Raw genomic sequence first — 21,167 nt, forward strand, 5'->3', positions numbered from 1 at the left:
ATGAATAATTAAACTATGTGTCATTGCAAATTAATCTAGTACTTAATCTAATCTTCACCTCAGCCTGCCTCGTTCTCTATGATGCGTGCAAATGCTCTTTTCCTCTCCTGACCAACAACATATTGAGGGATCTTGCCACATTTTGAACACTGTGAGAATGACTGAGTCCAATTGACAGACCCTAGCCCCGCCCTAAGATACCTGGCGGTGACACGTCGACGGTCACAGAGCCCATGCGTGAGACGTAATAACTCATTCTTTCCGCGGTCATGTGACCCTCCAGCGGTGACAGCAGCGATCGGAACAACGTATTGTGATACTTTTCCAACAAACGCTCAGCAGGCTTCGAGAATAATCGAGAATAATCTATGTTTGCATTGCATGACTATGAGATTGTGAAACACCACTTCACATTTTTGCATGAATCTCTCCTTTGCATTCGTGGATCTGATTCTTTGGATTTGTGATGAATATGCAAATCGAATGACGTCACGCCGAGCCACCAAGCATTGTTGATCTGCGAGTCATCCGTGCCACCATTAGTGAAGCGGAGAAGGGCGCAATGCAACGGCAAATATACGCCTCAATCAAGCTTAAATCTTAAGGACTATGTATGCGCATTTTTAGTGATGCTCAAATGAATCTTTTTTTTTTAGCCATTTGTGGACATTTGGGGCCAAATGTTCTAAAAATGGCTTATTTTTGGAAGCTTCTGTAACACCTAGAGCCCTCCCCTGGCAGAAAGAAATACTGCAGTGGATATGGATAAAAACATTCTCGCTCAATTCGTCTTGATGCACACATGAACGCAGAGGTGGAATCCTATTATGGAATAAAGCATAATCAATTACGAATAAATATTTGTATTTAATCAATTGTTTACTTATTTATTGCTCTGGTTGTATGGCAGTTAATCTCTTGATAACAATATAATTTGTATAGATGATTTCCAAACACTACTTTATATGCATTTGGAGTTACAGGTCATTAGCTTGCGAGCTATAGAATAAACCTATGATGTTACAACCTTTTGTAACAACTTCGGATAACTCCACAGGTTTAGCATCATCAACAGCTGATAGCTTGCAATGTGAATTTTTAATTTATTCATAAATTATTTTCATGAAATTGAACTGTCAGGCTTATGGTCGAAGCTTGCAAGCTAATGACCTGTGACTCCAAATCCATATATTGTTTGAAAATCATTAATATAAATTACAAATTGGTCCGTCACGATGTTATCAAGAGATTAACTGCCACATAACCACCGTAATTAAGTCAACAATAATTAATATACAATCTTTATTTGTAATTTTTAAATCTTTATTTCGTAATATGATTCTACTTCAGTGTTAAGTGTGTGCATCAAAACCAGTTTAAAGGAAAGGTTGTTTTTTTTCGCTTCCCAAAAGCGAATGCAGTATTTGTTTCTGCCAGGAGAGGGCCCTAGCCTTTACAGAAGCGTCCCACAAAAAAGCCATTTTCCAAGCAATTGGTCCCGAATGGCTAGTTATTTGTGTATTGTTACGAGGACAAAATGTTTAATATTTTGTATTTATTTTTAATTCTATAATCATTTCAGCCTTTGTTAAGTTTAATTTTTAGAATAATTACACTTCATAAAAAGAAAAAAACAACAAACAACAATAAAAATAATGTCGATATATATATATATATATATATATATATATATATATATATATATATATATATATATATATATATATAGAGAGAGAGAGAGAGAGAGAGAGAGAGAGAGAGAGAGAAATCAATTCAACCAGTTTAATACTTTTTTTAAAAATGTATTAATTTTTAAATTAATCAAATAAACCCACGTAATTCACATCATCATCAAAACGTTTTACCCGAGGAAAAGACCAAACCAAAAAAATAGAGGACCACATTTTGCTTGGATTTACTGAAAATCACAAAAGACGACCAAAATGATTGAATTTATTTTTATTGTTTTGTTAAGTCAAACATTTGCAATGGGGACCCTTGGGAAATTTGCTTTCCTAAAAGGGGTCCCTGACTCCAAAAAGTCTGAGAAACCCTATTCTTGTGGTACAAGAAGAATCACTGAATTAAATGTGCAGAAATCAAACATTCAAAATGTGCATGATTCTGGAAACCAGAAAGGTTTGGAGTTGGATTTAACACACTCAGTTGGGGCCATTTGCAACATCAAAGCTTTCCATTCAAATGAAAACAAAAAAATGCCTTCTCCTGAAGAAACAAAGAAAAAAAAAACTTATCACAAGATATTTTAACCTTCAGCAAATCATTAAAAAAATTATTTAATTTTTATAAATAAATCAATACAATATTCTATCTTCTAAGCATTTCACACATTCACCAAATAATTTCATGCAAGAAGATCATAGTATATTTACGTAGTCAGTTCACGTCGTGCTGCATAAAGTGAATTTAAAATAACTAAATTGATGCAGTAATCATTACGATTGTGAGACATTGTGCCTATCCATCCATCCATCCAATCTGACAATTGCGTAAATTATGCTTTGCGATTGACAGTGTGTGTCTCTATGAGGTTTGATATTGTTTATTTGGGACACACACACACATACACACACTTTGCAAAATTCCCAGTTTGAGTGCTGCTCAAGTGCCCAGGGTCAGAGGTCAGAAATGTTGAGACTTCCCACCTTTATGGAATGTAGCACAACATTACAATGGTTTTAACTTCTAAGTATAGCACATATTCTTGTAATTGTTTAAACATTATTTTAAAGTCCCATTTATACTTGACTTAAATATAGTGTATGTGAAATATATATAATATCTATATCTATATATATATTAAATCTATATATAATATATATAATACAACTAACATGAATAATCAATACAAATTTAAAATGTATAATAATTTGACCTAAACAAAACACAGCTGATGCAAAATTTCAATATTGTTTTCTCTTCACTGGCGGGCTCAGCCGAATAGGACAATGTGGGTCCCCTTGGCCATACGCTCCCCACCTGTGTGAGGGGCCATGGCAAGAGTGAGCTGTGCATTGACCCAAGGCAGGGACACTTTGAGGGTCTTGACCTGCTGTAGAAGTCCGCTCAAAGGGATGTGGAATGTCACCTACTTGGTAGGGAAGGAGCTTAAATGTGTCACCTGAGCTGGTGTGCAAGGTCAAGAAGATCTGTTACCAGTTTACTCTAGAGGGTTTGGACACTATTCCGCTATGGAGTTATCCATGATGAGAAGAGCTGGTCAGGTGTGCACTGTAATAAATGGGAGAGTGATATTACTTGAAACAAACCTTGGAAATTTTTCCACTGAGAAATTTAATGTTGCATTTTCCAAAGAAGCCTTTTGAGTACTTTGTCTTGTGAGAAACATCATTTGAATCAAAAACCAGACAGGGCATTGAAGTGACAAAAAGTCTTGATATATAAAAATAACAGGGACTGACAAAGCAGGGAATCGAACAAAAAACTAGATCTGGGGAGACATATTTGTAGCTGGATAGGTTGATGTTTTAACAATTTGTCACTGGAAACTGAGACTTAGTAAGTGATATAGGGTCAGACAACAATCCTTCATGATATAATAAAGCTAACTAAAGGATCAGCTAATCAATTAGGAACAAACCTGCCCCAGCCAGCCGCAAGAGTAATACAGGAGCAAATACAGTAATTCATCAAGTTTCGTGATTAATGAAAGGCCCCCGTGGAATTTTTTATGTATATGTACGTGGGTAGGTACATTCATTTTTTAAATGTGAAAAGTATTTATACATTACATATTTAAAACTTAAATTATTAAGCCTTATGCAGTAACTGTACTGTTGTCCCTTCCCATTCCCATCCCTTTGGATGTAGTTTCACGGAGACCCGCTGTTATATTAGTGGCACCCGGAAGTTTAAAGTTAGAGTGAACTCTGTAGCTTACCAAACATGATAACAAGCAGAGTTTACACTTGAAAATCCACTTTATTACAAAATAAATCTAGGTAAGAGATTTAGAAGGCTCCGGCGCAGCGCTGATCTTTCCTGCTCTTCCTTCACTTTTACTTACAGCATGTATGAGTTCCATGAAGGAGACAGTGGGATACATGTATAGAACGTAGGCACAGACAGCTGTTGTAATGTACTCCCGCTGGGAGTTGTATGTACTCTTGCCCTCATTGATTGATGGTCACATGAAAAAAAAAAATCTGTGATGCACTGAGAGCGCGATAGGGTAGGCGCAAAATAGCGAGGGATCACTGTATTACAAAGTTGCTCAATACATAAACATGACAGAGGTGACGAAAGATGATGACAAAGGTTATACATATTGTACCAACTGCATAGTAACTAATATTACAACAATATCCCCAACCACCTGCCACCATTGAACAGGGAACCACTGTGGTTCCTCCTAACAGGACCACCCAGCACACATGTCAAAGACAAACAATACCTCGGGATTAGGAATAGATCAAGGGTGTAGAACCTACATTGCTGACATATTTAGCATATTTTTGCATATATTTTGATGATATTTTGCACTATCATCCTCATGTGTAGAGTTTCTTCCATTCCATCCCCTCCATAATATGCTCACAATGTAAGTCTATTAATTTATTGGTGGTTCATTATTACTGCCCTTATTGCTCTATTACTGTTTTTTTTTTTTTTTTTGCTTTTGTTTTATTGCCTACTTCATTATTTGCTCGATTGCGGAATGTAGTCTGCTCAGGTAAGTGAACAGAATAAGAATTTCCTTCTGTAATATTACTATGCATGTGACGATAAAACTCTTGAATCCCTTGAATATGAAGCAAGCTCAGAGCCAGTGATGGGAAAATTGAGCCCCATGAACCACTTGTTTATTTATATTTTGTTGCTCGTCTTCTAGGTTTGAACATGCGGTGGGAATCTAATACAGTTCCATTACATTAGTGTTTACCTCGAGTGAGGGCAGAATGGAGTGTGAGATCAACATGCAAGTGAATCCGGCATCTGCTGTGATTCGAACTGGATTGGTCTGTTGTGGCGAAGAAGGAATTGTGGGTTGTAACCAAAGGAACATGATTTTGCATACAAGCAGTGAAAATGAGTTTCCTTTGTAGGGTGTCTGAGCTCTGTTTTTAGAAACGGAATATAATGGTTGGTCATCTGGGTGTGGCTAGCTGCTACTCCACATAAGCCAGGTGAGGTGGCTGGGGTATCTAATTATAGCATGCTTCCTGGACACCTCCCTGGAGTGCTCCGATTTAGGCTCTTGGAAGTTATTAATTTGATTATAATTAGCTGGGGTGACTAAATTATTTTTCATGAACAAGTGATACTTTTAAAAATGCAGTTTTCCACTTGCTGTTAACTAAATATGCCACAACTTGTGCCGAAAGCTTAGATACTGACTGATCACAGCTCAGCCTCTGAACATCAACATGACCAAAAGGTGCCCTGTGATTGGTCACAATCCGCTTTGCACATAGATGGTCATTTTTGTCAACAGCAAATGGAGAATGTGTTTTTAAAGTTACTTAAGAAAACATAATTTAGTGATCAAATTATAGGCAAAATAATGAGTTTTTACTGTGGAAACTTCCTAAATAAATTTGCTATCCCTCTAATCATTTGGTCACTGCAATCTATGGGCAGTGCACCAAATTAACAATGCGTAAGTAGTGCTCAAAATGCCTGAAATAAAGCATTTCTGGTTCTAGAACAATGACTGAAAATTGTCCAAACTTGCAATAAACCTCTGCTGTTCTATTGTTAATCACAGAGAAAAGTTAAGGATGTGACATTAACGAGGCCCTGACGGCAGCCTCAATGAACTGACTATTTACACAAAAGACAAAACCAAATAAATACAACAAAAAATATACTTGCACACACACACAAACACAAAGTGTGTTGGTCAGCTCCACACTCCATTAACTTGTCCTAAGAAGGAAATTGCCAAATTAACATGGTTGGCCAAACAGTTCCCAATAATGACACAGCTCCTCCCACCTCCTCTCATAGGTGTTCTCAATGAACTATCGCCTTCAGGGCACCCCAGCCATCTATACCAGCCAGATGGGAGGGGTGGCGCTGTGGAGCTGTTACATCCAAACAAGTGGAATGCAAACAAAAGAAACACTGTTAAACATAATTAGATGAATAATTCCGAGACAGACTTCTATGTAAAAAAATTGCATAATATACCTGCAAATATATCGTTATTCCCCAAAAATGACTCCCGAAAGTATGGGTGTGTCCTATAAACTGTAACTTAAAAATTAGATTTTTTTTTTCCGACACCATTCAAGGAAGATTGATCTGTCAGCCACATAAGCCGAGTGTATGTGCCTTTTGCAGCTACCAGCAGCTCATGTTAGCTGAGGTGGTTTTGGCATTATTTTCAATAAAAGAAGTGAGCAGACTGAACCATCATCCGAGACCATCCTTGTTCACACACAGGAATATTACTAAAATGGAGAGGGTCATGTAAAGGTTATGATGTCTCCAGTTGATTCAATTGAGAGTGCACTGGTTAGAGAAAACTAAAGTTTGGTGAAAAACGGATTCTGCGCAACTTCAGATACTTATGATAAAATGACCTCGAGCTGCATCTAGAACACAAGAAAATACGAAGAGTTTACAAAAGATGTGACTAATTGTGTTTTTCTATAGTTTATACATTGTCACCAAACTGTTTGTACACCCTATGCACGGTAACATAGAAATGACCAGAAATTGACCCTCAAATTAAGGGTGCGTCCTATAAACTGGTACGGGTCATATCTGGAGAATTATGGTAGTTCTAATCCAATTTAGCAGCAAAACATATTTGAAGTCCTGTTCATCACAGATAAAAAAATGTGTAGAAATGCTAATGTAGATCGGAGGAGCCTAAAAGGCCACTGACTTGTTTCTTACATAATACTTGATATTGTGCAGCATCGGAGAGAGCTAAGAATTCTAGTATTAACGTTTTCATTGTCTTGAGATGAGGGATGTATTCCATATGTGCCGTGGGAACCACAGATGAGATGATGCTATAAGTGGAAAAGTTCTTATAGTATGATGAAGGTCCACGGCAATGTTGAAGCAGATTTTAAATCTCTACTAAAATCAGCTCCTTTGGGACTGTTGAAGTAAAGGCAACTGGTGTAGTAATTCAGAACTCTCAGAAATTAATATTATCTGGGCCTTCAACTGTGTGGGGATTGAGCCTTCATAGTAATATATTCATTGTCACACTTACTATCTGATTGGCTTCCATAGCAAAAGGTGTCATCCATTGTGAATAATAGTCAGGTGCTTGCAAAGGACAGAAAGGGCAGTATAACATTTTCACACCACAAATGGAGTGACAAAAATGATCATTGTTCACGCTTCATCTTTCGTAGCCTTGTTACTTTGCATTTTTTTTCTCATAAAAAAAAGGAAGCTAAATTATGGAGAGGGACGCTGTGAAAGTTTCCTGCATGCCAAACATATGAGTTGACTGCTATCACACATACCACGGTCACTTCTCAGACATGAACCTAGAGTGGAGCCCGTAGCTGACCAAACATTAAAAGGGAAGCAGAGTTCACACTCAAAAAAATCCCTTTTTTTACAACAGCGCTGTTCCATCCTCACTGTATTGCTCTTGCTGCACATCCTCAATCACGTTTGAGGTGAAGAGGTAGAGTCTTCTTAAGGTAGAGTCAACAGCTTGGACAAAATGGGCCTGACAATCAGCAAATCAGTTCACAGGTACTCCTTCAAGATACATGATAGGCTCCCGGCATCGACCAATAAGGTCAAGAATGGATTATAACTCCTGCCCTCATTGGTCGATGTTGCGATGGGAGCCAATCATGTGTCTTGTAGGAGTGCAAACATACCGCCTGCGTGGACGTTTAATCCGGCTGGCAACATGATTCTGTGAAACAGAAGAAAAATGAATAGGACCAGACTCATTAGTCCACTGTCTATAATACTGTAATGCTCTTGCATGTACAGCTCCACAGGCTTCCTCGTGCCTAACAATGAAGGTTACAATACGCAACAATTCCTAGTTTTGCAAGCAATGCAAAGATCAGCACTGCAGCTTACTAGCAGGAGAGAGCAATTGACACGCGTGTGCAAAATAAAATAGTTTGCAGATCACTTCACTTACAAAGTTGAATATTCGCGTTAGCCTTAGCATCTTGCTTCGTTGTGCCACCACTCAACAGTAACATTGTTCCATCGCACTGAAGAGATTCCCAACTGGCGGGGGTCGCAATCTGGCCCATTCAGCTTTGGTTCCTGTTGTAATATAAACAATCAGTTGTGTATTTATTTTTAGGTTTACTTTGTTTACAGGTCAGCTTTAGCATAACATAGCGCGAATGTATTTGACATGATGTCATCGCTACTTCTTTGTGAGTTTATTTTAGCTCATAACTATATGCGGATGACAGCGTCCAGAATGAGACACTACAGAAGTATTTTATTTTGTTCAAGTCTTGCAGTTTGCTAAACTCCTTGCAATGAAGTTGTACAACCACAGATTTAGGGGTATTTTCCTTCCTCTGGATATTTGCTTTTCATCATAATTATTTATATGTATTTATTATGTATTGTATACAAAGTATTCATTTTTTGAACAAATGGAAAAAAGGTCATAGACAATTCTCATTCATTTCATGCAACTTAAGGAAAAATGCTGTGTTGTGATACATAGGGGACCCGAAAAGGATGTTCCCGGCATTTGAACTTAACTTTTATCTTTTCATCAATTTATTTATTTATTTATTTTTAACGTATGGACAATATAGTTACCGTTGACCACTGCTATTTGGGGGCAAATTGGGACCAGACCAGTGCTCAAAGCAAAAGTCTTTGTTCAATTAACACTAATTGCTTTTCAGTTATACACCATCATTTTACCAATCCTGTCCACTTGAGGATAGAACTTCCTCCATGCTGCACATGAGCTAAAATGACACCCATGGTATTAACAATACTTTTCATTTTTAATGCATGTGAGTAATGTGTGAATTAATTTGGTGTTAGCATTGTTTTGTATTTTATCTTGTTTTGTGTTATTTATTTTTGTGGACATGCTGAAGTTTTGTGTTGTGTTGATTACAGACCATTTGCTTTCTGTTCTTTATGACTATTTGTTCCAGGTTAGCGCATTTAATTCACGTGTGTGCACAGTATATAAACATATATGTACAGATAGTTGCCCTTGAGGAAGGAAAGAGTCAAGAATAAAGACATGACTGAACCTATCCCGATTTTTTATCATGTATTTAGCACAATGGGGGAAGAACTATTTATCACTGCTTCAATGTGATTGAACGAGGAAAAACAAAACAAAAACAACAACTACAAAAAAACACTTTTAATGCTTACACAATCAGCAGATCCGTGAAGGCCAAACTCCATTCGTTAGCACCGGAGCGAAACATTGCATTCACATCCAGCCATGTGGCTTTCGTGAGTTACACAAATTTGTAAACAACAAGACTGTTTTCAATGAGGACAGGCCTTGAATTTCCTCCATTGTTTGTTTTTGTGCATCCTGCCCGGCCTGCTTGACTTTCTAGAATGGCGCAGGAGCGTACAACAGTACGGAAGCTAACAGGAAGCGGAATGATACCTTTTTCACTTTAATATTGATTTGGTAACATATTAAATTGATTTAGCTCGTAATAATTTAGAGAAACCCGATTTTTATGTGAATAGATTTTTTGGAACACCCCTAATTATTAGCATTATTAAAAAGAAAGCACAGGAAACCCATAAACAACAAAGACAGCTTTGAAATCCGTTCAATGCACAACAATCTCTATAACTAATGTGTTAGCCAAATTTTTTAGAGATCCTTCCTCTCTCCGTCTTTTTCGGTGAACTTGCTACTAATTCACGATTCGAATAATAATAATAATAATAATAATAATAATAATAATAATAATAATAATAATACCACCACCACGACTACTACTACTACTACAACTACTTCTACCAAGTTCTGTACGCACCACGGATTAATAATAATAATAATAATAATAATAATAATAATAATAATAATAATAATAATAATAATAATAATAATAATAGTAATAATAATAATAATAATAATAATAATAATACCACTACTACTACTACTACTAGTACTACTACAACTACTTCTACCAAGTTCTGTACGCACCACAGATTTTTTTCAAAATAGCTGTTTTCATCAATTTTTTGGGGGTGGATTGGTCAGAGTTACTGCCTTTTACCCGTTACTTCTAAGAAAATAAACAGCAACATGTACACTGCCTATAAAAACGTTTCACATTTAAAATGAACGCGAAGCCGCCATTAGATGTTGAACGTTTGGCTTATGAAAACCATTTTTCTTCAACGTTTTGTGTGTGTGCGTGTGTGTGTGTGTGTGTGTAGGGGGGTAATTTTTCTGTTTTAAGACCTCTGTATCATATTGATATCTTGCCTCGACATTTATTTTAATTTGTGTGTCTTTTTACCCATCTCCCTCAACACTTACTATAAATAATAATAATAATAATAATAATAATAATAATAATAATAATAATAATAATAATAATAATAATAATAATAATAATAATAATAATAATAATAATAATAATAATAGAATCACTTCCGCCGATTTAAAATACCCAAAACATAAACTGAGCGGCTTTGTTTCTTTTTCTTCTACTGATCAATTAACTTTCCTCCATGTTCTTAAGCCAACGTGTCAAAACCGGTCTACACATATTTTTGTGACGTTAAATTCCTATAATACTGCACCGTAATTTGAACACGACATTATGTAAAGGTAATTAAGTTGACTTGATTAAACTTAAGGTTGGCTTGATTAAACCATCAATCCACCGGTTTTAAAATAAAACTTCCGTTCGTTTATTCTATTGAAGAGATCTGATCATTCTTTCGTATTCTCTTTCTGTATTTTTGCGCGCGTGTGCAAGAGTGTGTGCGTGTGTGTCTGAGACCAAAGGAATCGTTGATTAACCATTACACTGCAAAGCTTTTTATCTCTTTCATCACACAGAAGAAAATTTACCTAGCATCCTTCATATTTTAAATAATCAAACGAAAGTAGGTAGTCATATTTACAATTGTAAAACATTTTAATCATGTTTGGCTAACCGAGTAGGAATATATAATTACTACTACTAATCCTTTAAGTAATAATAATAATAATAATAATAATAATAATAATAATAATAATAATAATAATAATAATAATAGATTATTATTTAAGGCCCTATTAACTACGCTTTGGTTTCATGAACATTGTAATTTGCTGGGCTTGTGGTTCGGAGGACGCAGGTTATAACCCGCCTCGATCATATTCTACAGTTAAATATATGTATAGTATGATCATAACCATGACGGAAGCGGAAAGACAAAAATAAAAAAAACAACAAAAAAAAACGTTTCTTTTCAGCAGTCCTGTTTAGGTAACGCGCCATCCATTTTCCGACTGGCCCAAAATCGCAAAATCACTTTCTCCCTCAAATACAACGAAATGTTGTTCAGCTTTCGTTTACGTTTGATATTCAATTGGTTGTCCTATATAGGCTGCTGCTGCGAGGAGTTCGTTTCCATCATTTTGTGACTGCAGCTCTGAAAACATACCTCACCATCATAAATAATAATAAATAACCGTGATGGTGCAACATTTAAGGGCGTTAGTACGAAAGACAGATAGATTTACTGCACTGATTAGCAGCCTGTTAAACTCAAGCATTCAGGTAATACTACGACTCACCATTTTTCTTTGATAAGAGGTCAGCAGCAAGTCCGGAATCAAGTCGGCCCACTGGTCCGATATATAGCTGCGCCTTCATCTCGAAAGCAACAAACGATGGATTGTTTCCCTTGAAAGTGACTGCCAGTCTGAGTCCGTGGGCCTTTTATTCCCTTCCACCGTGAAGTTACCCCGAGCTCCCACATAGAGATGTGAACCGAGAGCAGCCCGACCGCTGAGTGAGATGTGCAGAAACGAGGCTGCAACAATCCCAGTAGTGTTTACAGTCTGCACTTTCGCAAGTCATATATCAGCACTATAAAACCTTAAGCAGTCGCCATGAATTTTATTGTAGCTTAAACGCACATACAAAAAAAAAAAAAAAAGTTAAAGAAGTAGGTTGCTGGAAAAGGCAAGGGCATGACCACATGGCCTGGTTTAATGGTGCTCGTTAACAAAAATGACAATGTGCCAATAAAACAATGTCAGGGGATTTAAAATTCTGATGATGAAAACATGTCGAAGGGAAGATGTGATTTTGCTTGTATCATGACGGAAAAAGTTTCACGCTTCCGGGTCCCAAATGTCAAATGCCGTTGAATTCGTGAGAGATTGAATAGCATTTTGCGAGTGCATATTGTGATCGATTTGGATGAAAAATGAGTGGAAAAGACACGACATGTATTTAAAACAATCGATTGTAATTTCCCAACCATCATCCCCCTCGGTCAAAAAGTCTTCATTTAACGGTTTTATCGACATTTCAACGACGAACTGGCAGTATATTTTGTATAGGCCTATTATGATCTAAACATGGCATTCTAGATTGGGGGGGAGAGGGTGTGAGGGGTTTGATTTATGCTCCTCGGAAGCTTTAACCCTTTGTCGGGATTGGCCAATCAGTTTCTCTGAGAATGAAGGCTGCAACACTTGTTTCACTATAGCGAGCAACTTGCTTCGAAAGAAAGAAGGGGGAGAGCGGGAGAGGCAGGGAAGGGGGGAGACAGAGACAGAGGCGAAGTATAGCAAAGGGCAGATGAGGAGACGGCCGAAAGAGAAAATCTACTCATGTCGATCTTCTTCTTTTGAACTAGTGGCGTTTCACAGATAATGTCCGAGAATGTCTATTTCTGGGACATTGAGCAACTATTACGTGGACTCCCTCATAAGTCAAGAGAGCGATGAACTTCCGACCCCGACTCATTTTCCCAGCGTCCAATATTCTGGATCGGGCTCCGGCGCTGCAACGGCTGGAAGACAGCCCGGCTCGGCAGCGCAGTCGGAGCACCCGCTCCCCGAGTCGTATCCATCATGCAGCTTCCAGCCAAAGCCTCCGCTCTTCTCGTCACCCTGGAGTCCCTTCAGTCCGCACCCCCACGGCCCGAACGCTCTTTCGACGGTCTACCACCCTTACATCCCGGCTCAGCACGTCCCTTCCGCGGACACTCGCTACATCCGCTCGTGGCTGGAATGCGCGCCGCGCGGCTCCGACTGCCTCCTGGGCCAGGGTCAGAGCGGCCAGGTCAAACTCGAGCCCCAGCTTGTTCACCCTGCCGTGGAGACCTCAGCCAAAATTGGCGGACAGCTTCAAGTGGAAAGCGCCACATACATTCTGGAGTCCAGATCCGCCGCGCCTGCATCGGCTGCCATCGCTGCTGTGGGCTTCCGAGAAAACAGCGACTCTTGCGAGGGGAGCGAAGACAAAGACGGCTTAGATCAAAGTAAGTCATTAGGGCGGGAAATAGCACCTTGGAGAAAGACGTGATTATTCGGGAAATAGATTGTAAATGTTTTTTATGCTGCTGTAAAACAAGAACAAAGAGCTGGAGAGCCAAGCCACTTTGTACTCACAAACATTACAGCGACTGCGACCCAGATAGGATAGTCATTACTTCTGGAAACAGACCAACATTTCAATCGAAATGAACAGATATGCTTTTTTTTTTATATTCGTGATCAATTTACTTACCCTGAATTGTGACACATTTTTAAATCGGGTGTTTAAACGCATTTTTCAGAGTCCTATCTTCTAAAAAAAAAAGTACATTTTTGCTTTGTTACACATAAATGCATTATTCATTCTTTCACTTTGTTGTATTCCCATTTCTCTTGCTTTTCCTTCCTACTCTCTCTTTCTCACTCTAACATAAACACAGATGGACAGACACACACAAGCACAATGCACAAGCTTGTTGTTCTTTGGAAAAAAAAAATAGATAAAAGGCCATCATATGAAATTGGATTTTTCACGACTATAACAAACCATCCTGCATATACATACATATATATATATATATATATATATATATATATATATATATATATATATATATATATATATATATATATATATATATATATATATATACATATATATATATATATATATATATATATATATATATATAATAACCAGACTAAATATTAATTAATTCATTACAAGGTTCTGTACATGACTTGGTGTTGCAGTGGGTAGCATGTCCGCCTCACAGTTAAGGCATCCGAGTTTGAATCCAGCTGGCTCTGGCCTTCCTGTATGGAGTTTGCATGTTGTCCCCGAGCCCGCGTGGGTTCTCTTTCAGCATCAAGGCTTCCCCCCACATTCCAAAAACATGCATGAAATCGACATACTAAATTGTGTTTGGGTTGGTTGTTTCTGTGTCTCTTGCAATTGGTTGGCAACCAGTTCAGGGTGTCCCTCGCCTACTGCCCGAAGACTGCTGGGATAGGCACCAGCAGGCCTGCAACCCTTGTGAGGATAAGCGGCAATAGAAAACGGATGACTGGATGTGTGTGATAGCCACCGGACATTGACAACATAAGTCAACATAAGATCTATACAAATGGCAAATAATGCCAAAATTACTTCGTATTTACGTTGTAATACCTTTTGCATTATCCTATAGTGTTTATGCATATTTATATTTACTGTATTGAATCCATATATTATATAAAGTTGCATTACAATTGGCTGGCAACCAGTTCAGGGCATCTCCCGCCAACTTCCCTTCGACAGCTGGGATAGACAGCAGCAAGCCGGCAACTCTAGTAAAGATAAGCATCTATAGAAAATCGATGGATGACTTATCTTAAACTCAGGTGTCAAACTCAAGGCCCGGGAGCCAGATCCGTCCTGCCACAGGACATCAGGGGTACACCCTGAGCTGAATGTCAGCCAATCGCTTGGCGCACAGGACCAAAAAACTAATTATACTTACAGACACACCCAAGGCCAATTTAAAGTATCCAATATACTGGCAATGCATGTTTTTGGAACGTGGGCGAAAAACAGAGTACCCGTAGAAAATTCATGCAGGCACAGGGAAAACATGCAGATTTGTACACAGGAAACCTTAGACTTCGGCACTGTGAGTCGGATGTGGTAACAAGTCTGTAGTCCATTGGGAGAAAACCAAATGTGCGTTGCGACTTCAAAACGTCAAGGCCATTTATTTTCTACCTGACAAACACTACAAAGCTTATTCTATTTCTTGTTAATGTCATTACTTATTGATGCAGGAGACATCACTTTTTACATGTGCTGAATTACAATCAATCGTTTTTAGATATGTGACCCCTTTCAGTTTTGTAAATAATGACAAGTGGAGACTGTCTTCCCCCAAACCTAATCTCTAAAACCAACCATTATCGACTGTCCTACCTAACCCAAATCCTAAACTCAAACAATATTAACCATATAATCTTTTAACCCATCTTCAGTCACGTTTTACCTTCAGTTGCTCATCCATCCCAATATGCAGCCACATACGCCCAAAATGTGCTGTTCCATCTGTCACCGTTGGGAGTCATGGTTCCAGAAAACCTGTATAAGGTACTCTGAGAGATCGTTTTATTGCGCTTTTTTGGCCTTCCTATGTGGTCGTTTAATTTTTTAGAAATGTTGGGTCTTTCCTTGCTTGCACGGATAAGGTGCTACCCCATATTTAAAAAAAAAAAACAAAAAAAACATTTCAGGTTACTTGAGTACTAATATTCCATTTGTTAGATTGTGGATGAGAGCACTTGCTTGTGCCCTGCAATTGGCTGCTGGTGACCACTTAATGGGTCAAAACCTATAGCCTGAAGTCACCTCTAGCTTCCAGCTCACCCGTGCCCTCAGGCAGGCAACCATTAGGGTAAAAAATGGATGGATGGTTACTGGGAGGTACACCAAAGAAAAGTTTGTTAACTGAGTCATGCCCTACTTGTTCAAGACAGAAGGATTTTAAATCACCACCCGCTTTAGATCCATCTCACGATAGTAACATTTTTACGAAACCCAATTCTGGTGGTTGGCCCCAATATGAACATTGAATGGATATCAACGATGGCTCAACATTGGTTTTCTTCAACACTTCAAAAAGTGGCATAATATTGGTGGATAAAATATCCCTTGGAATGATACATTGGATGGAGCCCCCACCTGCTTGACCATCCACTTCTGCAATGTCCAAAGTAGCATGAGTTACGTGTAGTGCTCTCACTCTTCATATAAAGAACCAATCAAACATTTGTAAACTACTTCAAAATCAAAAGGTTGTCCAGTTGTGACAAGAAACTTGTTCCTCATAATAAGTCCTCCACAACATAAAGCTAAGAATTGCAAAGCTGTCATCTTGGCAAACAGTGTTGGGCAAGTTACTTCAAAGCTGTAATGCATAATTATACACTTATACTTATTACTGTTGTTAAAAAAAATAGTTACATTATATTCATACTGTATTTGAAATGTAAGACATTACACAATCATTACATTACTTTTACATGGTTCTCACCAACATACCTGGAAATACGGAATTGGCATTTTAAATGTAGCACGTTATGCTCATGACAAATCCAGTGGAATGACCTTAAACTAAACTTAAGTAAACTTATGTGCTCAAAATTATCCCAAAATAAATATTATTGCTCCCGTGGACTTGTAAATGATGCCCAGATATTCCAGGAAATGTAAAATAAAAACGTACAACTAAAACGACCTAAGCAAAGTTCTCTGCATACCAGCAATAAACCAGTGCCATCTCAAGGAAATCAAATGAACTGCATTGTTATCAACTACTTCATTTAATATATACATATAATAAAATATAATTATAAACATAGAGGGTTTAGGAGCGTTTTTTTGGGCTATGTATTATCATGCATTATATCGCGCATCCCTGTCATTTGTACCGAGTAAAATAATACTAGTCTTTTGTGTTCAGGCCTTACACTGCCACGTAACAGCAAAAAAGTAATGCAAGTAATGTAATTACCTTTTTTTTTTGTAATGCATGACTCCTAACACAGTTGGCAAAAAGGCGCCTTCTTTGAAGATTATCATTTAAAGCATATTTTAGTTTCATTATCGTTTTAAACTTTAGTATACAATTTTGTGTGTGTTGCAAGGTAGTCTAGATGAGTTCATTATTAATTTACAACATGTGAAAAAAAAAAAAACCTAAATAAAAGAATCAAACTTAAAGGAGTTTTCAAAATTTTAACTGGGACTGTAGTTTATGGTTTTTAATAGTTTGCAAAGTACAACATGCGTACTGTAGCGCATATTTATATGATCTATCTATATTTGTATATAATCATCTACTGTACATTCATCCTACCCCATCCTGCTAGTTCCTATGGTCACCCTTTAGCTGTTTTGCCCTGGTCTGCGGAGTGGTTTGACATTTTGGAGAAGATGCTTATTATGTTTTTTTTTTTTTTTTTTCCCGCCATGCAATTAAGTCACCACTACTGTCATGTAAGTAGAAGTTGGCAGCAACTAGATTGCTTGGCTGCATTCAAAAGTAAACTGACTTGATAGGTGCACTACTGTGGACATTGTAGTTGTACTTCTTCTTAATGTTAGCAAATTTAGATTCATGGTAAGAGCAGTGTTTCTCAACATTTTTACCACCACAGACCGGTCAACGCTAGAGATTTCTTTTGAGATTTCTATGCTAATATATACTATATGGAAATACCTGGCACAAACAAAAATACTAACGAGCCAAAGGCATTCAAGGCAGCACTGTATAAAATGCTAAAGATAAGAACTAACAATAGCTAGCATGTTATCCACAGTCACAAGTTTTTGGATCGCCAACAAAAAAAAAAAATCTCACTTTGGGCATATTATCAAAAATGAAAATAATTTGACAAAGAAAGTACAACTTACAGAAATGCCTGGCCCAGATTTCACAGAGAGACAGAACAAGATGTGTGTTACTAAAAGTGACTGCTATCAGTTGAAGCCACACTGTCCTTCCTCACTATTAAATGTAATAGCAAGAGTTGGAAGAGGTGGTGCTTTTTAGCAAAGACCAAACCGAACAAAGCACGAATTAATGAACTGTTAAACTACATCACTTTCAAAACATCATTATTTCGGGTGTGGCCCGGTACTGATTGATCCACGGACCGGTGGTTGGGGACCACTGGGTAAGAGCATCTTTGGTCAAATGTTGGAGTCAGTGTTTTTACTTGAAACATTTTGTGTTTACAAACAGCTTATCCCAAAATGATGACATTGTTGCACTACCCGTAGGCTAGTGATAGAGACGACACCATTTTCTGCCGTGTCGCTGAAGAGTCATAAACTGAAGAGCCCCTGTAGTGTTTTCTTTGTTCTTACTTTTTGGCAAGGTATAGGTTTGAAGATTTCCCCAAAGGTATAGCAATTCTCAAAATGACCACTATATGTGTAAAGTAGACAATAAGGGTAGAGCTACCTTTCAATACACCACACTAATTAAATTGAACATCTCGCAACAGATTATTTTCACATTACCAGGGCTGGGCAACCATCCAGAATAAACGACAGTATTACACTTCAATCTTTGCGCTGCTGTTACTGTTGCCGGCAGAGCTGGGAAAATTATTACCTTTGAAGTTTATTAAGTTATCACAGGGTGAACAACCCCATTAATTGGCATGCTGCTGTTGGTGGTTAGCTGAAATGTACAAGAGGTTGGGGTGCGGAGGGAGCAGGATAAAATACGACAGAGAAATGTAATAACGTGCCTTGGGATATATGAGGGGTCAATTTCTGGAACTATTAAGGTGAAATTGCAAGCGGAGGGATAAAGAGGCAAGAGATGGGATGCGATATTAATCCAATAGGCCATGCGCTCACTGTTTCCATGCAAGCTACATTCATCATTGTGGACACATGCAGGAAAAGACACATTGGTCAGCAATTGAATTTTTCATGTTGCACAGCCACAGGCTATAGTAGGCTGCTTTATGGGAGTATCCGTCCTTCCATCTATGTGTCTTTCCATGCCACATCTCGGCCGGACATTTCCGTTACAGCTACAAGAACCTCAAGACAGAAATACTGCATCACCAACGAGCATATCCTCCCTATCCGCCATCTTTTCATAGCTCATAATCTTTTCTATCCTCTCATCCCCGGAACTACACCCTTCTTGAGATCGCTCCGTTATCCTGGGCAACAGCCACGCTTGTGACACAGCTTACACGTGAATGGATTGTTCTTGAAGTGATTATACACGACTGTAAAGCACCCACTTTGGCGAGTGACACAAGTACCGCACGCCTTAGTCTTCTCATCCATCTTCTCCTCACGTCCCTACCAGGCATTATTTTCCCTGAGAAGAAATCGATACGATACGTTTGGGCCGTGTTGGAGGAAATTGATTACGCAGCGTAATAAGGACGTATTAACTGACGGTGGCTAGTGACTAACTGTTGGGGAAAAGTGAAGCGCTGCAACATATATGAGCCCAGATTTTTATTCCATTACATGGAGTAAAAAATGCATTCTTACGTAAGAAAATCTTATTCCATAAATCTCTCTCTTGTGCAGGTGACTTTTTTAATGCCTTCACTTTCTGCCTTTACATGCCTCTCGTCTGGAATCCATTCTTCAAATTTCTTCAGTAGGAAATTTAACCAGATTTTTTTTCAGTTAAATAAAATACAAAGCAGACAGCTCTCTGTAAATCAGGCACCAGTGGAAGTCTGCCAGTATTTTTCCTTAAAAATACTTTACTGAATTGCAAATAACAAAATGTGGTCCATTTTTATTTTGATCATGTGTAAAATATATTTAATATTGGTATTAACATTGAGAGTTTGGAGTATTTTGTACACTAATCATATATGATCAGAAACCTGCAGTATATTGATGTAAAATATGTAATTTACTGTGTGTTATCATTTTTGTGTAAAAGACAAATCTCACTGTGTATGTATATAAAGGATGCAACAATTAAGGGTGTCTATATAAAATATTGCAATTGCTTTTCTGCTTGTTTTGTTTAAATTCAGAATTTGAACACCCCCCCCCCATTGCGAATATTTAATTTCAAATTTATTAGCTTTATTATTAAAAGAACATAGTAATTACCTTTTTTTTCAGCAACAAATTCAATTTGACGTTTTGTCATTTTTCAGCTATACCGTAGATTAGAAAGTAACAATTGTAAATTACATGTCTCCCCATAACAATTCAATTTCCAATGATTTAGTGAAAAACAGCATTACAGAATAAAATCCCACTTTAGCTTTTCTGGCTTCATTGCTTCATTTTAAAATATATTTAACTGATTGAATTCATTGCTTTATTGAAGAGTAATGCATACTTTCACAATTTAATGCAAAATAACATGACATTAACACAAAATATATACTGTCAATTATAAATAACCCAAATTATTTCACAGATCCCCTGTAGTCATACCACGGACCTCCGGGGGTCCGCAAACCCCACTGTGGGAACCACTGATCTAAAGGAATACGTTAAAAAGCACTGTGGGGGTTATGTGTGTTTAATTAAAGTATCATCTTGGATGCAGTAGATCTAGGTGTCAAATAAAACACGCATGCTTCTGTCATATAAGGAACACTATTGAAGCAATTGTGTGCATATGACAGCTTTTGTTTTTTCTGTGTAAATATTTTTGTAATATTTTTTTTTTTTTCAGATGACCCCTCCGCCAACTGGTTACATGCGCGCTCCTCCAGGAAGAAGAGGTGCCCGTACACCAAATATCAGACGCTGGAGCTGGAGAAGGAATTTCTGTTCAACATGTACCTGACACGCGACCGGCGCCATGAAGTGGCGAGAGCACTCAACCTGACCGAGAGGCAGGTCAAGATCTGGTTCCAAAACCGGAGGATGAAAATGAAGAAACAGAGCAAGGACCAACCCAAGGATTAACGGGATTTGCACGAGCGTGCGCATGCACTTAATATAGATACCACGTGGACGGTATTGTGTGATCCACGCTCACACGCCACGCGAATACCACACAGTCCGCGTTGTGATTCCGAACAGAACCCGCAACCTCAAAGGAAAGAAGTGCGCATCACTGATCATTTTATTCTCGTTCTCTCTCACTATCGTGTTTGTTACTTGTACTTTACGGGAGATCAAATGTGCAAAGCATGTGAATGGTTTGAAATGTTATTATTATCTAATTAACGGGTAATCACACCACTATATCCT

The 21,167-nt window shown here is 38.0% G+C and overlaps 1 protein-coding gene and 1 long non-coding RNA gene across 2 annotated transcripts; one reads left to right on the forward strand and one right to left on the reverse strand.

The window, feature by feature from the left end:
* Positions 1-2,896: 2,896 nt before the first annotated feature.
* On the reverse strand, positions 2,897-11,936 carry LOC148410217 (uncharacterized). The gene is made up of 3 exons (XR_015868245.1): positions 11,735-11,936; positions 8,120-8,250; positions 2,897-3,252 (listed from the first exon to the last, which is right to left on the reverse strand). It is a non-coding gene; the product is annotated as an uncharacterized LOC148410217 (long non-coding RNA).
* A 742-nt stretch (positions 11,937-12,678) lies between these two features.
* Positions 12,679-20,879, forward strand: LOC148410218 (homeobox protein Hox-B9a-like). The gene is made up of 2 exons (XM_088437122.1): positions 12,679-13,434; positions 20,644-20,879. Exons 1-2 carry the CDS (start codon positions 12,834-12,836, stop codon positions 20,877-20,879), a joined length of 837 nt encoding a protein of 278 aa, XP_088293248.1. The 5' UTR covers positions 12,679-12,833.
* The last annotated feature ends 288 nt before the right edge of the window (positions 20,880-21,167 follow it).

This window comes from Hippichthys cyanospilos, chromosome 16 (genome assembly GCF_059441005.1).
Source record: "Hippichthys cyanospilos isolate Australia breed blue-spotted pipefish chromosome 16, RoL_Hcya_1.0, whole genome shotgun sequence".
NCBI classification, from domain to species: Eukaryota; Metazoa; Chordata; class Actinopteri; order Syngnathiformes; family Syngnathidae; genus Hippichthys; species Hippichthys cyanospilos.